This window comes from Argiope bruennichi, chromosome 9 (assembly GCF_947563725.1).
Source record: "Argiope bruennichi chromosome 9, qqArgBrue1.1, whole genome shotgun sequence".
NCBI lineage: Eukaryota > Metazoa > Arthropoda > Arachnida > Araneae > Araneidae > Argiope > Argiope bruennichi.
In genome coordinates this window covers 2,236,456-2,257,163 of record NC_079159.1, presented here as the reverse complement: position 1 = coordinate 2,257,163, position 20,708 = coordinate 2,236,456, and the positions used below count along the sequence as shown (strand labels likewise).

General features: G+C 32.5%; 1 protein-coding gene across 1 annotated transcript in view; it reads left to right on the top strand.

Annotated features, from left to right (window-relative positions):
* Positions 1-1,494: 1,494 nt before the first annotated feature.
* Positions 1,495-20,708, top strand: part of LOC129983875 (putative methyltransferase DDB_G0268948) — a 30,169-nt gene continuing 10,955 nt past the window's right edge. Inside the window, exons 1-3 of the mRNA XM_056093553.1 lie at positions 1,495-1,616; positions 2,247-2,394; positions 8,595-8,755. Coding sequence (XP_055949528.1) covers positions 2,275-2,394; positions 8,595-8,755 — 281 coding nt within the window. The 5' untranslated portion in view covers positions 1,495-1,616; positions 2,247-2,274. The remainder of the gene's footprint in view (positions 1,617-2,246; positions 2,395-8,594; positions 8,756-20,708) is intronic.

Below are 20,708 nucleotides of genomic sequence, written 5' to 3'. Positions count from 1 at the left end.
TGAACTTTTTCAAGCTTTGGGAAAATATTTTAGTTTTCATGCGAATACGACAATTGTGTATCATCCGCGGGTTCGAAAGGCAACACAGGTCTTTAAAAGCAAGCCTAAAATGTCACCTGCTAGAACCAAAATCATGGCTGGAAGCATCGCCTTTCGTTCTTTTAAACAGGTCTAACATCAAAAAAAGTTTGGATTTCTCATTCCCAGAACTCGTATATGGAACTGCCTTGATATTATCAGGATAATTCTTTTCAACAGTTCATCACATAAAACAGTCATAATCCATGAAAATAAAACAGTCTTTGTTTCTATACAGCTTTCCAAGTGTTCACACGTATTCCTATACAACAACTTAAACATTTCTTCACTAAGCCTCTCTATCTCAGACCATATCTTAAAAGAGAAAAAAAGGTAAGTATTTCGACATTGAAATCCAGGGAAAAGGCGTAAGAATTTCAATAGACAGAATAAAACCATTTCCCATTGAAAGAAACAGATATCCCTCCTCAAGAACCACATTCCGAGGAAACAGAACTTGGCCAAACATCTGAAATGAAGGCTGCTGGAGAAAACTCGAAGACTCAACGGAAAAACAAGACAACCAGAATTGGAAGAACTCTCTTAAGTAATCGCAGTCGCTGAGAAGGGTGGGAATGTAGTGTCGCTCCGATTTATTGTGTAATCATCATCGATTTATTTCACCATTTTGATTAAGTTAAAAGTACATGTATGACAACATAAAATCAATATGGAAACCAAAACACAAACAAATAATGTTGGTTATTTTTTTATTTGAGAGATTCAATGTGAAAAAATAAAAATAAAATATTAGAAATAAGTGTAAATAAACTATTATAAGTAAAAAAATATTATTTTTATTGGATTCAAAGAAATATTATTATTATATATCTACATACGAGATGCTTCAACTTACATAACCCAACAAGGATTCTCAACAAGTCATTCAGAATATCGAATAAAATTTTGCAACATCTTATCTTTTATGAAACATCTCGTGCTAATAGGGATAAAAAATATTAATAAGGCCGCTGAGAGTCAAACACTAGCAAATAACGACTGAAGACAAATAATTGGAAAAATCTTCCGGTTGTCTCATCATGTTGCGAAAACCTGACTTCTAATTACTTGCTATAATTTCGATTTATGTAATGGAAATATGTGAGTTTTATATTCAAAGAAAATAAATGCAAATATGAAGTTTAATTCAGTCTGGATCAATTGGCCTCGAATAAAGAAAATATCTTTTAAAATAAATAAATTTATATCTTCCTTGTCCAGGCCTAGCCGCGGGAATTTCGCCCGCTTAAACCTTGCGTCTTGATAAGCCTGCTATCAAAAATATCCTCACGCAAGTTTTATTATAATAGTGTCATTTCGTTTCTCCTCTAGACGGCTTCGTAATACCAGAGAAAAGTGATATCATAAGATCAGTTTGTTTGCTCACGTCACTGATAAAAAAAAGGGATGAGACAGCGCAAAGTTTCATTGATGGCTAACAGATAAGATAGCCATTCTACAATCAGTCTTGCTTTGGAGCCGGCAGGAAGCGTTGCAAGTGGCTCTTGAGTTGTAAAACAATATCGCTATATTTTTGAGTAGGTGCCTATTTTCTTTTGAAATACAAATCATATAAAACTGTTCATTTCTATAAAAGTTTACCAGAGAAATTTATTTAATGGAAAAAGAAATTGGCACCCCCTCTCATTGCCAGATGATTTTCTGATGTAACAGAGTCCACAAAGTATTTAAATGCATTTGACCATTTGGTTTTTTTATCTACATTTTTAATTTTTTTGCTCTTAAAATAGACATTAAGTGGCGCTGATTAAATGTCAAAAAATGAAAGAACAATTAAAAATTATCTGACAGTTTACTACACATTATTTTGAATCGAAATAAGCAAAATTAAAGCGATGTAAAAGAGCGAGTATTGTATTACAATCCGCATTACATTACGTTAAAGATCTTTAAAGATAAATTCGTTAAAGATTAACTTTTATTTATCTTCAACACAAGGATAAATTCTTATTCAGATTAACTACATCATATTCTGAGAAATAAATACTTTATGAACAAACAAAAAAAGAAAAAGAAAAAAAAAAAGAAAAAAAAAAAGAACGTGGGATGAAAACGATTCGAACATGAAGCCATAAACATAAAAAAACATTTTCTTCTTTTTTTATCGAAGCTTTTTATAAACAGAATAATTCTTTTGTTTCTTTTAGCGGCATTTAGCACTTGAGCGAACGAACCATGTCCACTGATACAAAGAAACAATTCGTGGAGAAGAGCCACGCCAAAATATACAGTTCCTACAGGAAGGACACTCCCACTGAACTGATAGAAAAGATTGTCGGTTTTCTGAAGGAAAAGGTAAGGAATTTTTTTACTAATTTAAATTAAATATTTTGTTTTAAAAAACATTGCATGTGTTGTTTTTTTGTACAGACTAATTTTTTCTTAAAATATTCTATAAAAAAAACGTAAGTTACATATTTAATGGAAACTTAATGAAAATTTTAGATTAAGAACGATTTTAATCAAGTACTGTATTTGAATATGAAAATCAGCAGAATTACGAGATTCAATATATCATGTAATGTTCCTGCTCCTCCTCGGCAGAGCCGGCCTTCTTTATGAAGGGGCCCGGGTGCAAAACAGGAAAATTACAGTTTTTAGTAATTTACTTATCGATGCTTATTATAGCAAGTGCAATTAAGCGTTATGTACACATGCTTGATCGATGACAATTCTTTATTAATTTTAATTCGCTGAAAGAGTGCTCAGCATTTATTTTAGTATCTAGCAATGTAAAGAAAAGTTTTAACAGATTTAATGCATTTGGAAATAAATCATTTTAATTATTAATTAGTATAAGTATGTTGTAATATGTGTTGAGCGTTATTTACATCCTTTTCATTCAAAAACAAATCCAGTAGCAAAACAATTATTTGGATTAGTTTTTCATCTACATCGTCACTATAAAACGTTACAAAGTTTTTGGAACATTTTTCTAATTCTTGTTTTTCTAAAATTTTTATAGCAGTGATTTATTTGAATTACTTTTAAGTCTGTCTTCTATCTGTATGATAACAGTATCAGTTACAGAGTTAAAAAAACATAACATCTGAATTCCTCAACCGTGTTTCCTATTTCATTTTCTGCTGTTTCGAAATATAATTTTTCTCTTTTTCTCGAATTCGTTTTTCAGAAAAATGTTCCGATTCAAATTGCATGCTATCACTTTTGCTTCGACTGTTCGAGCAACTGTTTTTTTTATTGACAGTGCTCATTTTGGACAATATTGTAAACTATGCTATTTGACATAAAATAAATATCTTTCTTGTATCGAATCCAATCGACTTTTAGCTTCGGATACCGTTGTATTATTGTAATTTGCATTAATAAATTCTTCTAGGGCATAACAAATTTGTTCAAACTATATATTCACTGCTTTAACCATGTCTATTTTGACTTCCCAACGAGTATCGCATAATGGTTTAAGAGTAATATTTAAAGGTTTTTATAGAATTTTCCGCCTTTTTGTAGGTGCAGAAAATAAGCAATATAAACGTCGCAATATCAAAAAAATAAATAAATAAATAAAATAAAATAAAATAATTACAATATATACTGTGGAAGCAGCATCACAGATTAATAAATTAAAAGAGTGTCAAAGGCAAGGCACATAAATTGCATCAGGCTTTAGAGCAATTATTCTATATAGTACACGCTTATATTACCCTTTCATGTTGCAACCGTTGTCGTACGCCTGTCCACTACATTCCATAATGTGTAAATCAAACTGACTTAATATTTCCAATAGAGCTTTTTCTAGTCCTTCTCCAGTCCCATTAGTTACTTCAATAAATCCTATAAATGACTCACTTATATTTTATCTTTTCTATTCAAAATTTGCAAAGCTAATGAAGACTGAAGTTTGTTTTTTAGGGAAATATCAGAAGTAGAATCCATTTGAATATTGTAATTGGTGGCTACTTCTGTATCAGCTTTAATTTTGCTAACTCCATTCTCTGAAGCAAGAATAATTTGTTCTTGTGATATATGTGTTTGATCATGCACGATTCCATTTTTGGAATTTTTCAATTCTGTTTATATGATCCATAAGTCAGAAGCGGCGGTAGCAGGGAGGCAATTGCCCCCCATGTCGGCAGCCTCTTGCCCACCCCTCCCGTCGGCGAGAGATTGTGGTTTCGTCGGCAAAAGTGTTCACCATTTCAGGATGGTTATAGAGATTTGCGCATTATCGAATATGATTATTTAAAATCCACCTTAAAGTTAATATATTGTAAACAGTCGAAATATCCAAGTAACGGTTAAAGTGCTTTGGCTATATTTGGCAGAATAATCGATAGGGCGGAAGGTCAATATGTCTATTTTGGGGACAATTTTTGATAGCTGAACTAAGAACTAAATGCAATGGATGTCGAAGAAGTTAAGTTCGTAGATTTTCAGATATCTGATTCAAATGTCTTTCTTTCATTAAGCTTTAAATTTGTACTACTTTGGCAATATAACCCAAGATAACAAGTGAATAAGATATCGACAAGTTGATACTCTCATTTTGATAGCAATTTTTGGTCGGTCGACTAAACTCAATGCGGTGAGTTTCAACGATGTTAAATCTGCAGATTTTTAGACATTTGATTGAAATATCGTTTACTTGGCTAATAATTTTCACTAGATTTAGCTATATAATCGACAAGACGACATGTGAATAAAACATAAGACATGTCGCATTTTGTCAAAACATTTTGCTCGGTCGACTAAGAATTCAATGCGAATGGAGTCGACGAGTCCTAATTCTCAGTCATTTTATTTAAATGTCGTAATGTTCATTCATCGTATAATTTATACTATATTTAGCAGAATAATCAATAATCTGGTAAATGAATAAGACGTCACATTTTTTTCAACTAATCTTTGTCTTTCGGCTAAGATTTCATCATAGATTATGGAAAAAAAATTGCTTACATCAGGCACTTCGATTACCTGTTAGTGGAATGAATCGAGAAATGGGTGCTTTTATATTATTCATGAATAGGACGACAGAGTTATTTTCCATAATTCATCATTCAAATCCAAGTTCTAAAATGAATCGTCATATTATTCGTATAATTATTACTTACTCGGTAACGAATTGATAAGCTTATTTTATTCATTTCATTATGAGAATTGCCTGACTAAAATCTAGTTAACAAAATTAAAAAAACACAGTTTTCTTTTGACAATCGTGTGAGTATGCAGCTATTATGCTGTAGCCACATTATGTGATTTCATTATAAATCATTGCTGTAAGTAACTTGTATAATTGTAAATTAAATTTATTAAATAGTAAAATATCTGTTTTCTTTCGCAATCTAATTTATCAAGCTACAATTATTACACTAAAGAAATATTACCGACTGCGATTGACGACAAAAAATATTTTTGGTATGGTAGCGTTTTAGCTACACTAAAAAAGTTTATCCAAGTTTGCACTAAATTTGTTAAATAAATTACTACCTGAATTCTTCAGACTCTGCATTCAATATTATATGTAATCGGAGAACGTATGGTTTATAGATACTTTTCTTTCAATTACTATTCGCGGCAAAAAGTATATAATTTCAGATGCTCCTAAATTTTTAATAGACTTTGAATAAAGATGTCTTGATGAAAAGATGATTAAAATAGTAATTCATAGGATATTCATAAATTACACATTAACCCCTTGACATACGAATTTACTTAACTTCCTAATTAGATGGCTGATCTTATTTATGACACAATTATTATTATTTTAATCCTTAGAATAATATAAGGGCATTTGAGGTTATGATGCGTTTTCAAGTGATTTTTGCACTTAAAATGACTTAATACTTTCACTTAATTGCAGATTTATAATTAAAAATTAAATCATTCCATATGCGAGTTAGACTCGCCATTATATATGAAAAGATGAAGAAAAACCAATGCATGCAACTGAGGGGATAAAACTCACCTTTTGGGTGGAATATTAGCTTGCAATCACTTCGAATTAAGAAAATACTTAACCATTAGGACGCATGCCTAAAAATGAAGATAGGTGAATTCATGTTCAAGATCTAATTGTTATTTTTGTAAAATACAGTGGTTTTTTTAAGCCTAAATATATATAGAAAAATAAATACAAGTTAACTAGCGTTTAACTATCTAACGTTTAAGCAGTCCATTTTTCATATCTTGCATAAAATAGTAAGTGTGTATATATATTTACAAAATATTTCCTCCGACCTTCTTAAAAACATCATTGTATATTTTCCGCATTCTATATTGTTCGTGCCCGAACTATAGTAAATGTTTGTTGAGTGCACGTACTTCTCCTCGGATTCGAAACTCATCTGAATTCCTGCTCGTCGTTGCAATCCTTACTTAACAAATATTTTAGGTAGGGGACTACGCAGAAAAATCGGTTTTTGGCGGAAACATCGAATAGTTTTTATTTATTGTTCTAGATTTCTATAAAAGTTTCTTTTATAAAACGTTTTGTTTCAACATTTATTTTATATAGCTTCTGATATAAAATAGTAAGAGTGTGCATTTGTTCATTTAGCATGACTCGTCATTTTGGTGCAATATGTGTTTCTATTTATATTCTACAATCTAGAATGGAATATGACTATATTCATTTCCAAAATTAAATCTAGTAGATATTAAATGTCACGAGTCTCATAAAGAAATAAACTCAAATATTGACAATGTTTTGATGCTTAGTAAAAAAACTGAGAATATTTTTTACAAATTTCTTTATAAAGTTTTAACAATGAAAGAAAGGATCAGCATCAGAATAAGAAAAAAAGTTAAATAACACTTAATTTTCTTTAATTAAATGTAAAATTAATTATTATGAGTTATTTTGAAGCCAAATTAGAGATTGTGCTTGCCCCCTGTCGGATTTGTCTTGCCCCCCCCATCGGCGAATCTCTGCCGCCGCCCCTCTGCCATAAGTTCAGAGTCGTATTTACTTAATAATTCGATTAAACTTCAAAATTTTCCATTATTAGGTGCTTCTATTATTTCATAGTTTCCTCGAAGTGGAAGATTACTAGATGCTAAAAATAGAATTATATTTACAACTCTATGAAATAGTAATTTAAGTTTTTTCGATTCCTTATTTATATTAACTTGATTTGTTGATTCAATAATCAAACATAAATTCTTTCCAAGCAATAAAGGAATTAAATGACAAATGGAACGCACATGATCTTGAATGACAGTAGGTAACTTTCTCCAGTTATTATAGACACCTATAAATCGTGTAGATTTTTCATTTCTCTAGAAAATAATGTACAGCACAAACAAAACATCGAGTCTTGCCTTTTTGAATAAATCAACCATCTGCGAAATGTCACCATTTGGCACTTAAAAAAATAGTAAGTAGTGGAAAATGATCTGCCTTCAGCATTCTTAGCAAAAACTCCTTTGTGTTGTGCAGGTCTGTTTTGAACACAAAACATTTAAAACTAATCAGTTATAGAATGTTTTTTCATAAACCTGAATCACTTCAATACACTTGATCACATTTATTATTATCATTTTGATCGTTATTTTCTGATTCAATCCTATTTGTACACAAGTGTGGTTCTTCAAATATTTTCACAGTTTTTACACTTTTATTGCAAGAGTGTGCAATGTGTGTGGAATTTTCTTCATCAGTTGAAGCTTGAATTGTAACTTTTGAAGTCGAAGCCATTTCATTGCCAGAATTCACTCGTTCACAATAAAACAGATCTACTCATGACTTATTGAAATTTAGCTTTTTCTTTTTTCTTTTCAGCTAAGTTTCTTTTTTGAAATCGTATCTTGACACCAAGAGGAATACTTCCTTTGTATGGACATCATTAAATCTAACAATATTAAACATTTTATAGTATGAATTATCAAAGCAATATATGCAATTTAACCTAGTAGGGGAGGCAGACGTCCGCACTTTCTGTTTATAATATGTTGCACACTCGCACTAAACTGTGATGCATCTGTAAACTTTGTATGTTTCAAAACCCATCGATTGTTCCTATTAAATTACTTCCTCTCGTCTTTCCATCCCGCTGTTACCGTTTAAAACATTATTTTAGTTCTTGAGCCTGTTGGGGGCCCCTCAATCGCCAGACCCGGTGGATAGCATCCCCCCCCCAGATGGCCGGCCCTGTTCCTTGGATGCATGCCCAAGATTTGATCATGTGCCAAAGAACTCCACTGAATGGATCATAATACCCCCCACCCCTACACACACAATTGTTCTGTAAGGGAGATATAAACATGCGGTCTCATATGTATTCAATTTCAATTTCTAAAATCTGTTAAAAAAGGAAAGCACATTCCTGATTTTAATAGTCATAAAATAAATATGATTCTTAACATGATTTTCTTATAGCATGATTCTTATTATTTATAACAAAATGATATTTTTGGTGAAATAAAAGCTTCTGCAACAAATTTTCATTTCTCAATCTTTTATTAATCTCTCTCTCTCTCTCTCTTTTTGCTTTCTTTCTTTTGTTTCTTTCCCCCCCCCTTTTCTTTTTCTGTAGGTGCCAGAGCCACTGGGCACAGCCGTGGATGTGGGGTGCGGTAATGGCCAAAGCACCGTGATTCTCGCCCCCTACTTCCAGCACGTGCACGGATCAGACGTCAGCGAGGCGCAGATAGAACAGGCGAAAGCCGACAGGTCGCTCTCCAATGTCACATATGCGTGAGTTTTAATTATTTAAAATGTATTGGTCCGAGATAAAGCGATACCAATATGTTGCCGTGGTGGCTGAAATATCTTCCTTTTATTCAAAGCTTCACTAAAATGTCATCTTTAAAATTGTTTGGGACACAGTATTAAAGATCATTTGGTCTGGTTGTTGCGATTTTCAGCTCAGGTGTAGTTGGTGTCATTCTACAAAATCAAATTTATTTTTAATATTCAACTTTAAAAAAAAATGTGGGCTATTAACTTGTCAATAACTCAATTCATGAGACATATCTGATTCGAAAGTGATGGAGTAGCCGTAACATTTTGACATCTAAGTATTCGAATGAAAAGTGAGCCTTCACTACTTAGCAAGATGAATCATCCATTTTTAAATTAAAATTTCCAGTAAGGATTTACCTTACTGGAAATTTTTTTCTTTATTTCATTTTTTTAAATAAATAGTCCCTGAGTCATTCACTGAGTGATCTTAAAAATAAAAATAAAATGATTATAGCTTAAACATTTTAATATGAATAATAATTCTTTCATAACCCAAGAGAAATAATAATTGTTATACATGCAGAAGAGACCGGAATACATTTTTAATACATTAAACTTTTAAAATAATTTTTTTACAAATATTATTAAAATGATCTTGTTTCAGCATTGTACCTGGTTGCATACATTTCTCTCTTCATATTATCAATATTATTTATAATGAAGATAATGCAAAAATGTCAGTTTTCCAGATACTAGTGAAAATGTCTTTGAGCAAGTGGAATTTCTTGATAAAAAATGGAATGCATTTTTATTTTTAGAATACCTTAGACAGTACACTCATGAAGTAAATAGGATTCATTTTCCTGGAATATTACATTGCGAAAGGGTGACTGTGATTAAAATTCTGGCTCGGAATCCATTCATATCATTCGAAAATCGTATCATTTTTATTTTCAAAAATTGAACACAATCGTGACTTCCTTCGGAGTTCTTAATACATCGTTCGTGTTCATCGTGGGCAGCTTTTGCATTTTCTATCTTCATTTTCTGACAGAGGTATCTTGTAGCGTGTCAGAACGCAATTGGTGCCATTTTTTTTGGGGGGGGGGGTTCATCTGATGCCATGAATGTCGTTCTTCTTATTTATTTATCATTTTTTACATGAATCAAATTACAATTTTTTATTGGCATCTTTTTAAATTTCCTGAACCTCTTACCTTTTCTTTTTTCTTTCTTCTTTTTTGCTTTAAATGTTTTTGTTGCTCATTATGCGTCTCCTTCATCATTCACACATCTTCCATAGATGAGATCATTAAAATATGACTTGTGCTCTTTACAGTAGGATATGGATCAGTATGTGAATGAAGTGCCGAACATAAGTAAAAAAAGTGTACACAGACCTCTCATAGAAAATAGTTAAAAAGCACTTGAGCATGAGGGTCCACTTATCCCGGTCGTCTTACCTCGATCGGAAAGTTTAAAAATCCATGATTCTCTGATAGGATGAACAAGAACAGAATATAAATAAATATGAATCATGAAAAGTGTATTGCAGAAGGTAGTCATATATGGAAACCGTCTATCTCCCCTGTTGATTCTTGCGTTGAAGATTTTAAAAATGACAAGTCAGACAAAATACACGAATTTCATAATTGACAACAGAATGGTGGCATTGATGTCTCGAATGTTTAGCATCGAGTGGTGTGGAGCACTAGAACTGTAAGAAAGGAAAAGAGAAAAATATGAACATAAATGAAGTCAGTCTTTATCTTTTTCCGCTGGTCAGCTTGCCTCTGTCTACCCTAAATTTTAATAAATAAGCAGTATGCTATGAAATAAAAACATTGTTAATTAGGCTATAAAATAAAAAATAAAAAGCCCCGCGGTTATCACTGTGGAGAATAAAACAGACAGAAGGTTACATTCAACAACCGAAAACAATTTTAGCATTATAACCCATTTTTAATTTTGACTTCGAATGAGCCTAAATGACCTAAAATGACAGATGATGCTTGCCTCTGATAGGAAATTTAAAGGCAAGAGAAAAAATTGAATGATCTGCGAATTCTAACTTCAAAAGATCGAATGAGCCGAATTTATTTTTAGGGAAAAATCATTGATCAACTAAACATTTATCAAACAGTTCAGCATACTTGAGAATGTCCTTTTTAATGCAAAAAGGAATATGTGAAACAAACAGACATATATCGGGGATACTAAAATATTTATGAAATAACATACAAGCATACAAAAAAAAAATTAGATGAAGGATCTGGAAAGATAAACATGAAAAAAAGAATGCTTTGCTAACGTCTGCATTTCTATTGCAGAGATAAAAAATGGACAGTTTCATTATTATTGTTTTTAAGGATACATCAAATAGCAGTTTAAATAAAGTAGTAAATCTTATGAATTAGCAAATAATACTATTATATAAATAATACTAAATAATGCTGTTATATAATACTACGATATATTATTATCCTAATTTCAGAAAATAGCATATTTTCAAATTATTCTTATTTTTCAGCTATAAAAATAATGTAATTTTTTAGAACGTGGAAGAATACATTCAATATCATTCGGATATAGTATAGTGGTTTGTTTTTATTCAGATATTAGGAGCTTTTGGCGATCAGCTGTTTCGCCGGAATTTTTTTTTCTATTATAGTTTTATACTCAATATTCCTCCAAAAATTTGTTTTTGTTTTTCTGCTATGACATCCAATGGCGAAACACACCAAAGCTGTGTTATTTCAATAGTTTTAAATCTGTTCTGTTCATTGTGTAAACGAGCTATTCTAATAGTCAAGTTTCCATACAATTAAAAACTAATTTTCAGAGTAATCCTTCTTTTAACTTTCACTTTATTGTAACTTCACTTTCTTAATTGCCATGTAAGTTAGATTGATATTAAAGAGCCCCCGCCCCTCCATCCTTAGCTTAAGAGAATGAAACGATGAAATGATTGGCATGTAAATGGAAGGAGCTTTAGTTCAATTATTGCTAAAAATAATGCAGCGTATTTTTTAAAAAAATTGTCAAAATTAAAAATACATATGCAAAGCAATTAAATTGGTAGCATTAAAAAGAATCTTTTAAATTTTAAATTAAAAGATAGTAAAAATTTGGTTTTATGCAATATTATTTTCGGGAGATGTTTGATGAAAAATTCTAAAATCCCACTTAATTTTTAATTAATTAAAATTCTATTTAAAAGTTCAAAAAATCATCAGAAGGTGTGCTTTCTTACCTTACAAAGTAAAGTACTATGGTAGCTTTCGGTCAAATTGTCTAGCCTTCAGAGCGCCACCGCACGCATATATTCTCTTTTTTTATTAGTATTCTTTTTTATATTTAACATTTGTCCCACCCCAACAGGAAACAGGATTTTCGTTCAGAAACTTAACCCCCTCAGGGGCTCACCTTCTTTAGGTGGGTACGGGTGTCTCAGTCCCGAGGTTCACAGGGACCTTTACTCTTTTTAGTTTTCTCTTCCCTGCCCCTTTTTCTCTCTTCTTACTCTCCCCTGTCCCTTCTCTCTTCTTCAACCCCTTCTCTCTTTAAATTTACTCCCCCCTATCCTTTCTCTTTGCTTCCATGAGAAGCTCCGCCACTCTGTTTGCTTTTTGCTTTTCATAGGCAGACAAAATCCCCCACGTATATGAAGTGCATGGCGACCCGTAAGACGTGTGGTACGCTTCTGTCCCTGATGTATCAATCAGCCGGTATCCCAGACATTTGACTGGGCTACTCAAGGGGATCAAGCGAAGGGGTAACTAGAGATGCATAATCCACGATTTTTTGAATAACAAATAATATTGCTATTGTTATTTTTAAATATGCGTTCCAAATATCTGTTATTTCAATCATATTATTAATTAAAAATTATTACTTAATATTAAATATAAAATTTATTAATTGTAATTAATACTTAATTTACTAATTTAATTAACGTGTGATTGAATTAATTTATCTGTTTCAGCTTACTTCTTAAACTTTATTTTTTTTCTCAAAACTATTTATTTAATTTATTTATTAGAGTGAACCATTTTCTGGAAAATATGAGTTAAAAATATATGTCATTTCTTTAAAATGTTTACTTTAGTCCTATATTCTACCAATAGATGGCGCCAGCAGTAAACAGAGTATATGTAATCAAAGCCAATCATGTCACGAGCAATTAGAATGATCTATATGGAATAGCGCATCATCAAATACGAATGTTGGTCACTCCCGTAAAGTGGAGCGGTGACTTCGCACTTTCCAGTGAAGCCTCGCACTTTCCGGTGAAATCACCGCTCCGATAAATTTCAGTGATATGCAATTCAATGATACGATACGATAATTCCAATAACTGGTCCGTTCACTTTTCAATCCAATCACAGATTTCTTTCGAGAACTTCCATTGGACAGATCGTATCGATTCTTACTTTCCAGTAAAGTCACCGCTCCGGCAAATTTCAGTGATATCGTATCGATTGTTACTTTCTATCGTGATCCAAAACCTGTAATCGAAATATCATCAGTAAGATCGTATCAAGGATTTGAATCACACCCCTCTTTGAAAAGTATTGATCACTTGTATTTGTGACTTTTTGATATTGGTTACGTAATAACCGCTCTGAAAATATTCGTCATCCCTAGGGGTAACTTCTTGGGATTGGCGTTAAGGGTGGTCACTGGCCCGGGGGTGACTCCTAGCGTATAGGTTCAGACTAGCATCATGGCAAATGCCGAGGTTGGCAGTCACCAAAGCCGATAACTACCATCCCTTGTAGAGTTCCGTGGTGGACGATGCCGTCAGGCCTGAATCTACTCAAATGTCGCATGGCTCATAATGTTAATACTGATTGAAATGCTTATTTTAATTTTTTTATTATTGCACCTGAATAAGGTTCATTGAAAACAATATCTCAACTCTTGATACATAAAGCAATTATTGGAATTGTAGGTGAAGTAAAAACTATCAAAAAATTAAACAATGGGAAACTGTTAATTGAAATAAAAAAAACAGATAACAATCTCAAAACATAAGGAAATTGAAACAAATTGGAGAAATATCCGCCAATGTTACTGCACACCGTTCACTTAATCAAACCAAGGGAGTAATCTCGGAGAAAGAGCTCCAGAGAGAACTTGAAGCAGACATTTTGGAAAACTTAAACAATAGAAAGTAATTGACGTTCAAAGGATAACTGTCAAGAAAAATAACCAAAAGATTCCTACGAAACATCTTATTTTAACTTTTAATACACCAGTCTTGCCAAAATTTGTGCAAATAGCCTGCATAATCTCTCCAGTTAAACCATATATTCCAAGTCCATTCTGTTGCTTCAAATGCCAGAAATTCAGACACGCAATGACTCCTTGCAAAGGGACGAGAAAAGTGTGCGCCTGATGCTCTCTCCCAGATCATAAAAGTGATAACTGCTCTGCTCCAACGCCGAAATGCTCAAGCTGGAACGGCGAATACCCATCTTATTTCAAATCATGTGCAAAATTTAAAATAGAAAAAGTAATACAAACAATAAAAATTACAAAAAACATATATTTTCCCGAAGCTAGAAAAATTGTAATGGACAGAATGCCCAAAGTAGGTCTCTCTTTCTCGGAAGCCTTAACAACCAATATTATACCTTCAGCACCAACAAATCGGCTAAATCCTCAAACTAATGCACGTGCTCCATACATTTTTCCAGTGAACATAACAACCAAAACCGCTAATAACGATATGATAATCATAAATCGAAGTGACTGACTAGCTCTTCTCAAAATAAAAAAAGGCATGGGAGAAAGCTTCATCATCTTCTTCCACTTGTCAGACCGTTTCAAACCAGCCTGTTACCCCAATACATAAACGACTTTCTACCTCTACCTCAGTTAGCAATAGTGACCCTCAAAATAGTGCAATAGTACCTCCTGAAACAACCTCATCAAATATGGAAATAGCGTCACTACAAATTTCAGAAAAAAATCTTCATTCTCGGAGAATGATTCAAACGTGAAATATCGCGTCAAAAACGATCGCGATTCTAGAAAGAATGAAAAAGATACTGGTCTGGCTCCAAAACGTAGAGAAAAAAACTCAGCTAAACGTGCGCAAGAACTTGCCTCAAAAAGAGGACAAGATATTTCTAGTCCTTCTCGAAGCGGATCTCTGACCCCAGAAGATTTTTTTCTTAAATTCCTCTTCATAAAACAGATTTTTAAAAGATAGAACAGGTAGAAAATCTTTATCTTCCTAGTTTGTTCTTTCTTCCGGTTTTCTTTCTTTTCCTCCGATTTCTTATCTTCATGGCCACTCTTTTTTCCTGGAATTATCGTGGTTTCCTGAATAAATCTTCAGAACTTAAAGATCTCATCAACAAACACAATCCCGCTTGAATACACAATCCCCCAAGAAACACAACCCCCAAGAAACATAATCCCCCAAGAAACATACCTCAAGATGGAAAAACACTATATCCGACATTACAAAATTTTCTCCAAGCATGATATTCTTAATCGAGCTTCAGGTGGAGTTGCTATCCTTGCAGCTGACCACATTCCTTCAATGCCCATTAATCTGAACACAAATCTACAAGCTGTTGCTATTAAAATTCAGATGCATTCTTTGATTACTGTCTGCAGCCTTTATTTGCCTCTAAATGAACGTGTTATTCAATCTGAACTCAATAATCTTATTTCACAGCTTCCGTCTCCATTTATAATTTTGGGCGACCTCAATGGCCATAGTCCTTTTTGGAGTAGTCCTGATTCCAAATCCGTGGTTTGCAAATCGAGCAACTCCTTACAGACCACAATTTATGCCTATTAAATTCAGATGAAAAAAACTCATCTTCATTTTCCTACAAGAATTTTTCAATGGGTTAGTAGTTAGTTCTCCAACACTTTTACCATTAATTAATTTAACAATTGATAATGACTTATATAATAGTGACCACTTTGCTCTGATCGTCTCAGACAATAGATACAACACAAACAATCATTTTCGTCCATCCAAATACATCCTAAATGCAGGAAATTGACAAAAAGTCACCATTTTAGCTAATATTCAACCAAATATAATCCAATCCTCCATGACGCACTAAATTACATAGTTGATGTTATAATTGAGGCAGCAAATAATTCGATCCCGAAATCATTCGGTAAAAAAAAAAAAAAAAAAAAAAAAACCTTGGTGGGACGATGAATACACACACTTATATAAAGAACAACGGAAAGCATGGAGTATTTTCCGAAGATATCCGACAGCTTCAAACTTTATTTATTTTAAAAAGACTAGAGCAGTTTCGAGGAGGAGAATACAACGTCGAAAACGAAGACTTTCATGGCAAAAGTTTGTGTCCAGTATCAGCTCTAAAATTTCAAGCCATGAGCTGTGGAATAAAGTAAAGCATCAGGTGCTCCTACATCAAGTTACATTTCTGTTTTAATTCATAATGGAGTAACAATATCATCCACTAAATACATAGCAAATTCTATTGTTTCAACCCTAGTACTTACATCTAGCAAACAGAATTACCCTCTTCCAACTTTAAAATCTAAAAGAAAAGCAGAAAAACAAAAACTAAATTTTTATTCTCGATATAATCTGATTTACCCTATAATTGTAATTTTATCTTCTCCGAATTTCAATCATGTCTTGCCAGTGCCCGTGACTCTTCACCGGATCCCGATAAAATTAACTATTCCATGATTAAAAATTTGACAGTCGAATCCCAAAAAGCTTTATTTTTATTGTACAATAGTATTTGGAATGAGCAGTCATTTCCCTATTTTCTGGCACCAGGCTATAGTAATCCTGATATTAAAACCTATCCTAAACCCAGAAAATTACCATCCAGTTTCTTTAACTTGTATATGCTAGCTCTTAGAAAAAAAAATGAATAATCGAAGACTCATTTACCATTTGGAGACTAATCTTATTTCTTTCATCATCATCAAAGTGATTTTAGGAAAGCTCTGGGTATTCTTGATAATCGACTGGCTTTAGAAATTGATATTCGTCTGGCTTTTTTACAGAGGAAACATCTAGTTGCGATATTTTTTGACATTGTTAAGCATATGATCGAATCTGGAGATTCGGTATTTTAAAGGATTTACATGACCTTGGATTAAAGGGTAATTTACCCATTTTTATTTAAAACTTTTTAAAATTGAGAAAATTCCGTATTAAAGTAGAATTGGAATACTCTGACTATTTTATATAGGAAGAGGGAGTACCACAAGGTAGTATTTTAAATAAATATTAGATAACAAATAAAGGTTTATTTAAAAAATTAATAATATTTTAAAGCAACTTCCCCCTTCTGTTAAATATTACTTATATGTTGACGACCTGTACATCTCCTGTACAGGGATGCACATGAATTTTTTAGAAAGACACTTGGAAAGTGCAGTAAATAATATAACACAATGGTGCAATGCCAATATTTTTACCATTTCGGTTTCAAAAACTATTGGTGTCCAATTTTGTCGAAAAAGAAATCTGCACCTTGATCCTGAAGCAAAACTAAATGAGGTAATTATACCATTTAAAAATGAAGTTACATTTCTAGGTATTATTTTTGATAAGAAGCTCACTTTTTTCCCTCACGTAAAAGTATTGCGGAAAAAATGTGAAAAAGCATTAAACATATTAAAAGTTTTGTCAACTACGGCCTGGGGAGCAAGCAGATCGACCACCCATGCTTAAAATATACAAAGCTCTCGTTCCATCCAAGATGGATTAAACTGTGTAGTTTACGAGTCAGCTAGAAAAACAGTTTTACATAAATTAGACCCTGTTTACCATAATGCTTTCAGACTGTGTTCAGGAGGCTTTAGGATCTCTCCAATTCAGAGCTTTTATGTTGATTGCTTTGAGACTTCCCTTTACAAATGCTTTCTCTTCACTATCATTTTAGAACTGAATCAAATCCTTTTCCTAATTTTAAACTCCTCCCATTCTTAACTAGAATACAGGAAGAACGAAATCTTTTTACACTTGTATATTTTGCTAGAATTCATGACATTCTCAAGGACCTAAATCTACTTCACCTGCACGCAACACCCCAACTGGACAATATTTTTCCTGCATCGATAATTCCCAATATACAATACCTAAATCCATTTGAAGGGTTTACCAAAGCTGACACTTCTGATTCTATTTATAGACAAATTGTTTATGAACATAGGGATCCGTATAATGATTATATTGCAATATACAAGGTGGATCAAAAACATCTGATAGTGTCTCATTTGCTGTTATTTTCCCAAATGCAGTCTTTACATTTAAAATCCAACCTTCCAGTTCAGATAACTACTGTTTTATTTGCTCTAGAAAAAATATCCGACAGTCTACAAGAGAAATGTATAATTTACACCGATTCATTAAGTGTTTTACAGTCTCTAAAATCATCCCATCTTCATTCTAGAAGTCATCCTTGTGTTTTTAAGATTTTAAACCTTTTCAATAGACTTTTCTCTCGTGGATTTTCTATTTTACTATGTTGGGTGCCTTCTCATGTAGGTATTGGGGGCGCAACGAGAAGGCAGACAGTGCTACTACGACAGCAAATATTAGTATCCATGTGAGTGATTTTAAAAAACACATAACTTTGCTCTGCCTCTCAAAATGGCAGACGCAATGGGATCTGTTAACAGAAAACAAACTTCATAGTGTTAAACCTCGTGTTGAAGACTGGCCATGTCTTCCAAATAAAAAAGCAGACACTATCTTAACTCGTTTTTGCATATGTCACACTAGATTCACCCATCACCATCTATGTTTTGGAGAAGAGGCACCAATGTGCTCGTAATGCAATTGCATCATTTACCATATTCTCAGTGAATATCCGAATTTTAATACTCAATGTTCATATCATTCTAACAACTTCACATTTTCTCATTTGCTTGATAAAACACCACATGCTCATATTTTTGCCTTTTTGAAATTAATAGGCTTTTATCCCCAGTATTAAGTATTCTTTATCTTTTTCAAAGATTTTCACATTGCTTTTTATAAATGAAATTTTATATTTTAATCTATACTTATATAAAGCTCAATGTGTGTGTGCGTGTGTGTGTGTTGGCGCTCTACAGGCCAGGCCGTTTGACCTACAGCTACCAAATTTGGTACATGTATACCTTAGAGGTCGGGAATGTGCACCTGGGGTCCCTTTTTTTGAATTTATAATTAGAATTTAAATTATTAATTAAAAACTAACTTTCCCGCCAAAAAATCTTCCATTTTCCCCACCACCAAATGAGTAAGGCTTCAGGGTTTTTTTTCCCAACAGTAATGAGGCTAGGTTTAACATTTTTCGGTCAATTATTTCAAACGATTCTGTTTATTTTCTTAATGTTTTATTCATTTAAAATTAAACATTGTTAATTAATCGATCTTTCAGATTCATTCTGAAGTACTTTTGAATTAAAATAACACAGAATAAAGGAAATTAAAAATGTCTAATCTGCATAGCGTTACCCCAACTGGCGTAGAAAAATTCACGCATTTGCGTTACCGTAACTGGTGTTGAAAATTCACGCATGCGCATTGTGTTCTGATTGTTGACAATATTATCAACGGATGATTCTTGATTTAAATTATTTTTAGGTTAGTTGCATGCTTTTGTAATTAAATTGTATTTATGTTAGTTATATATTTTTTGTATATGCTTATAGTTTTAAGTACATCGTTTTTTAAATAGTAGTTTTTTTAACCTGCTTTCGACCGATTGTTTTAAACGATTCATTTTATTTTCTTTGTGTTTGATGTATTTAAAATTAAACATTGTTAATTAATCGATCTGTTCATGATGAATCTGAGAAAATTTTGTTGACAAATTCTTGAGATATTACATAAATTAAGAAAGTTATTCTTTAGTGCCCATAAAGTAAACGCTCAGTGACTCTGTTGTCAGTAATCATATTATAAAAAAATGCTTTGTTTCAGTAAAAAATATTATTATATTAATTGCAGATTAATTCTTTCCACTTTAATTTAAAGCCTAAATTCTACGGGAGCTAACAGAAAATGAGAGAGATACATATTACGTTATGACTGAAGGCCTTTATAATGTTATGAGTGAATTATATGACTCTCAAAATTTGAAGTTTTAAAATATTTTGATGAAGAATCTATTAAAGTAGGAATTACGTAAAATATTTAATTATTAAAATTTAAACGAAGATTAGGATTGGCGAACCAGCTGATCGCTAAAGGCGGCTAGTCCTAAATAAAGACAGTTTGGCGCAGCATAGTTAATACCATGGCTCTTGTACCAATAAAATTCAAATCCTAATCAGAAACTTAACAACAATGTATACTTTTTAATGGGGCTTTAAAAGTCCTACGATTATTTGTTTAAAATGTATTTACAACCATATTGTGAATGATGATATCAAATGTTGCTGCCGATGTCTGTATCATAGGGACCCATTCGGACTAGAATCTGTTAACATAATGTCGTAGTCACATGACAGAATTCTAATTGTTTCTTGTTTTCAGCTGTGATATCCCAATCTTTTTCAGTCCTGGCCGACGTATTTGAAGATTAAAATGGCGCAAATTCTGTCTAAACTTATTAATAACTTGAAAATTATTACAATAATTAATTTAATTATGAAGATTGGTGCCTGGTTTTTAAATAACTTGAAGACACAAACTTACCTTTTTGTGGCTTATTGGTAACAGAAACGTAACATCAACAAATTTAGATTAAAAATTTCTTCATAAATAAAAGGCACCTGATTACGCTTCCGAGGACAATTCTATATTAATACATACATCGTATCCAAGGAAATATTACAAGGTGCAGCAGGTCTAGAGAGCTAAAGATACCATAATATTCGGCAGAGAGTCGAGATCACACCCAACATAGTGCCTAATATTCAAGTTCCCTTCTGGTATAAAAAGAAATTATTCTAGCATTAACAGTGAGACCTGATTGACAACTGGCTCCGACCAAGAAGATCC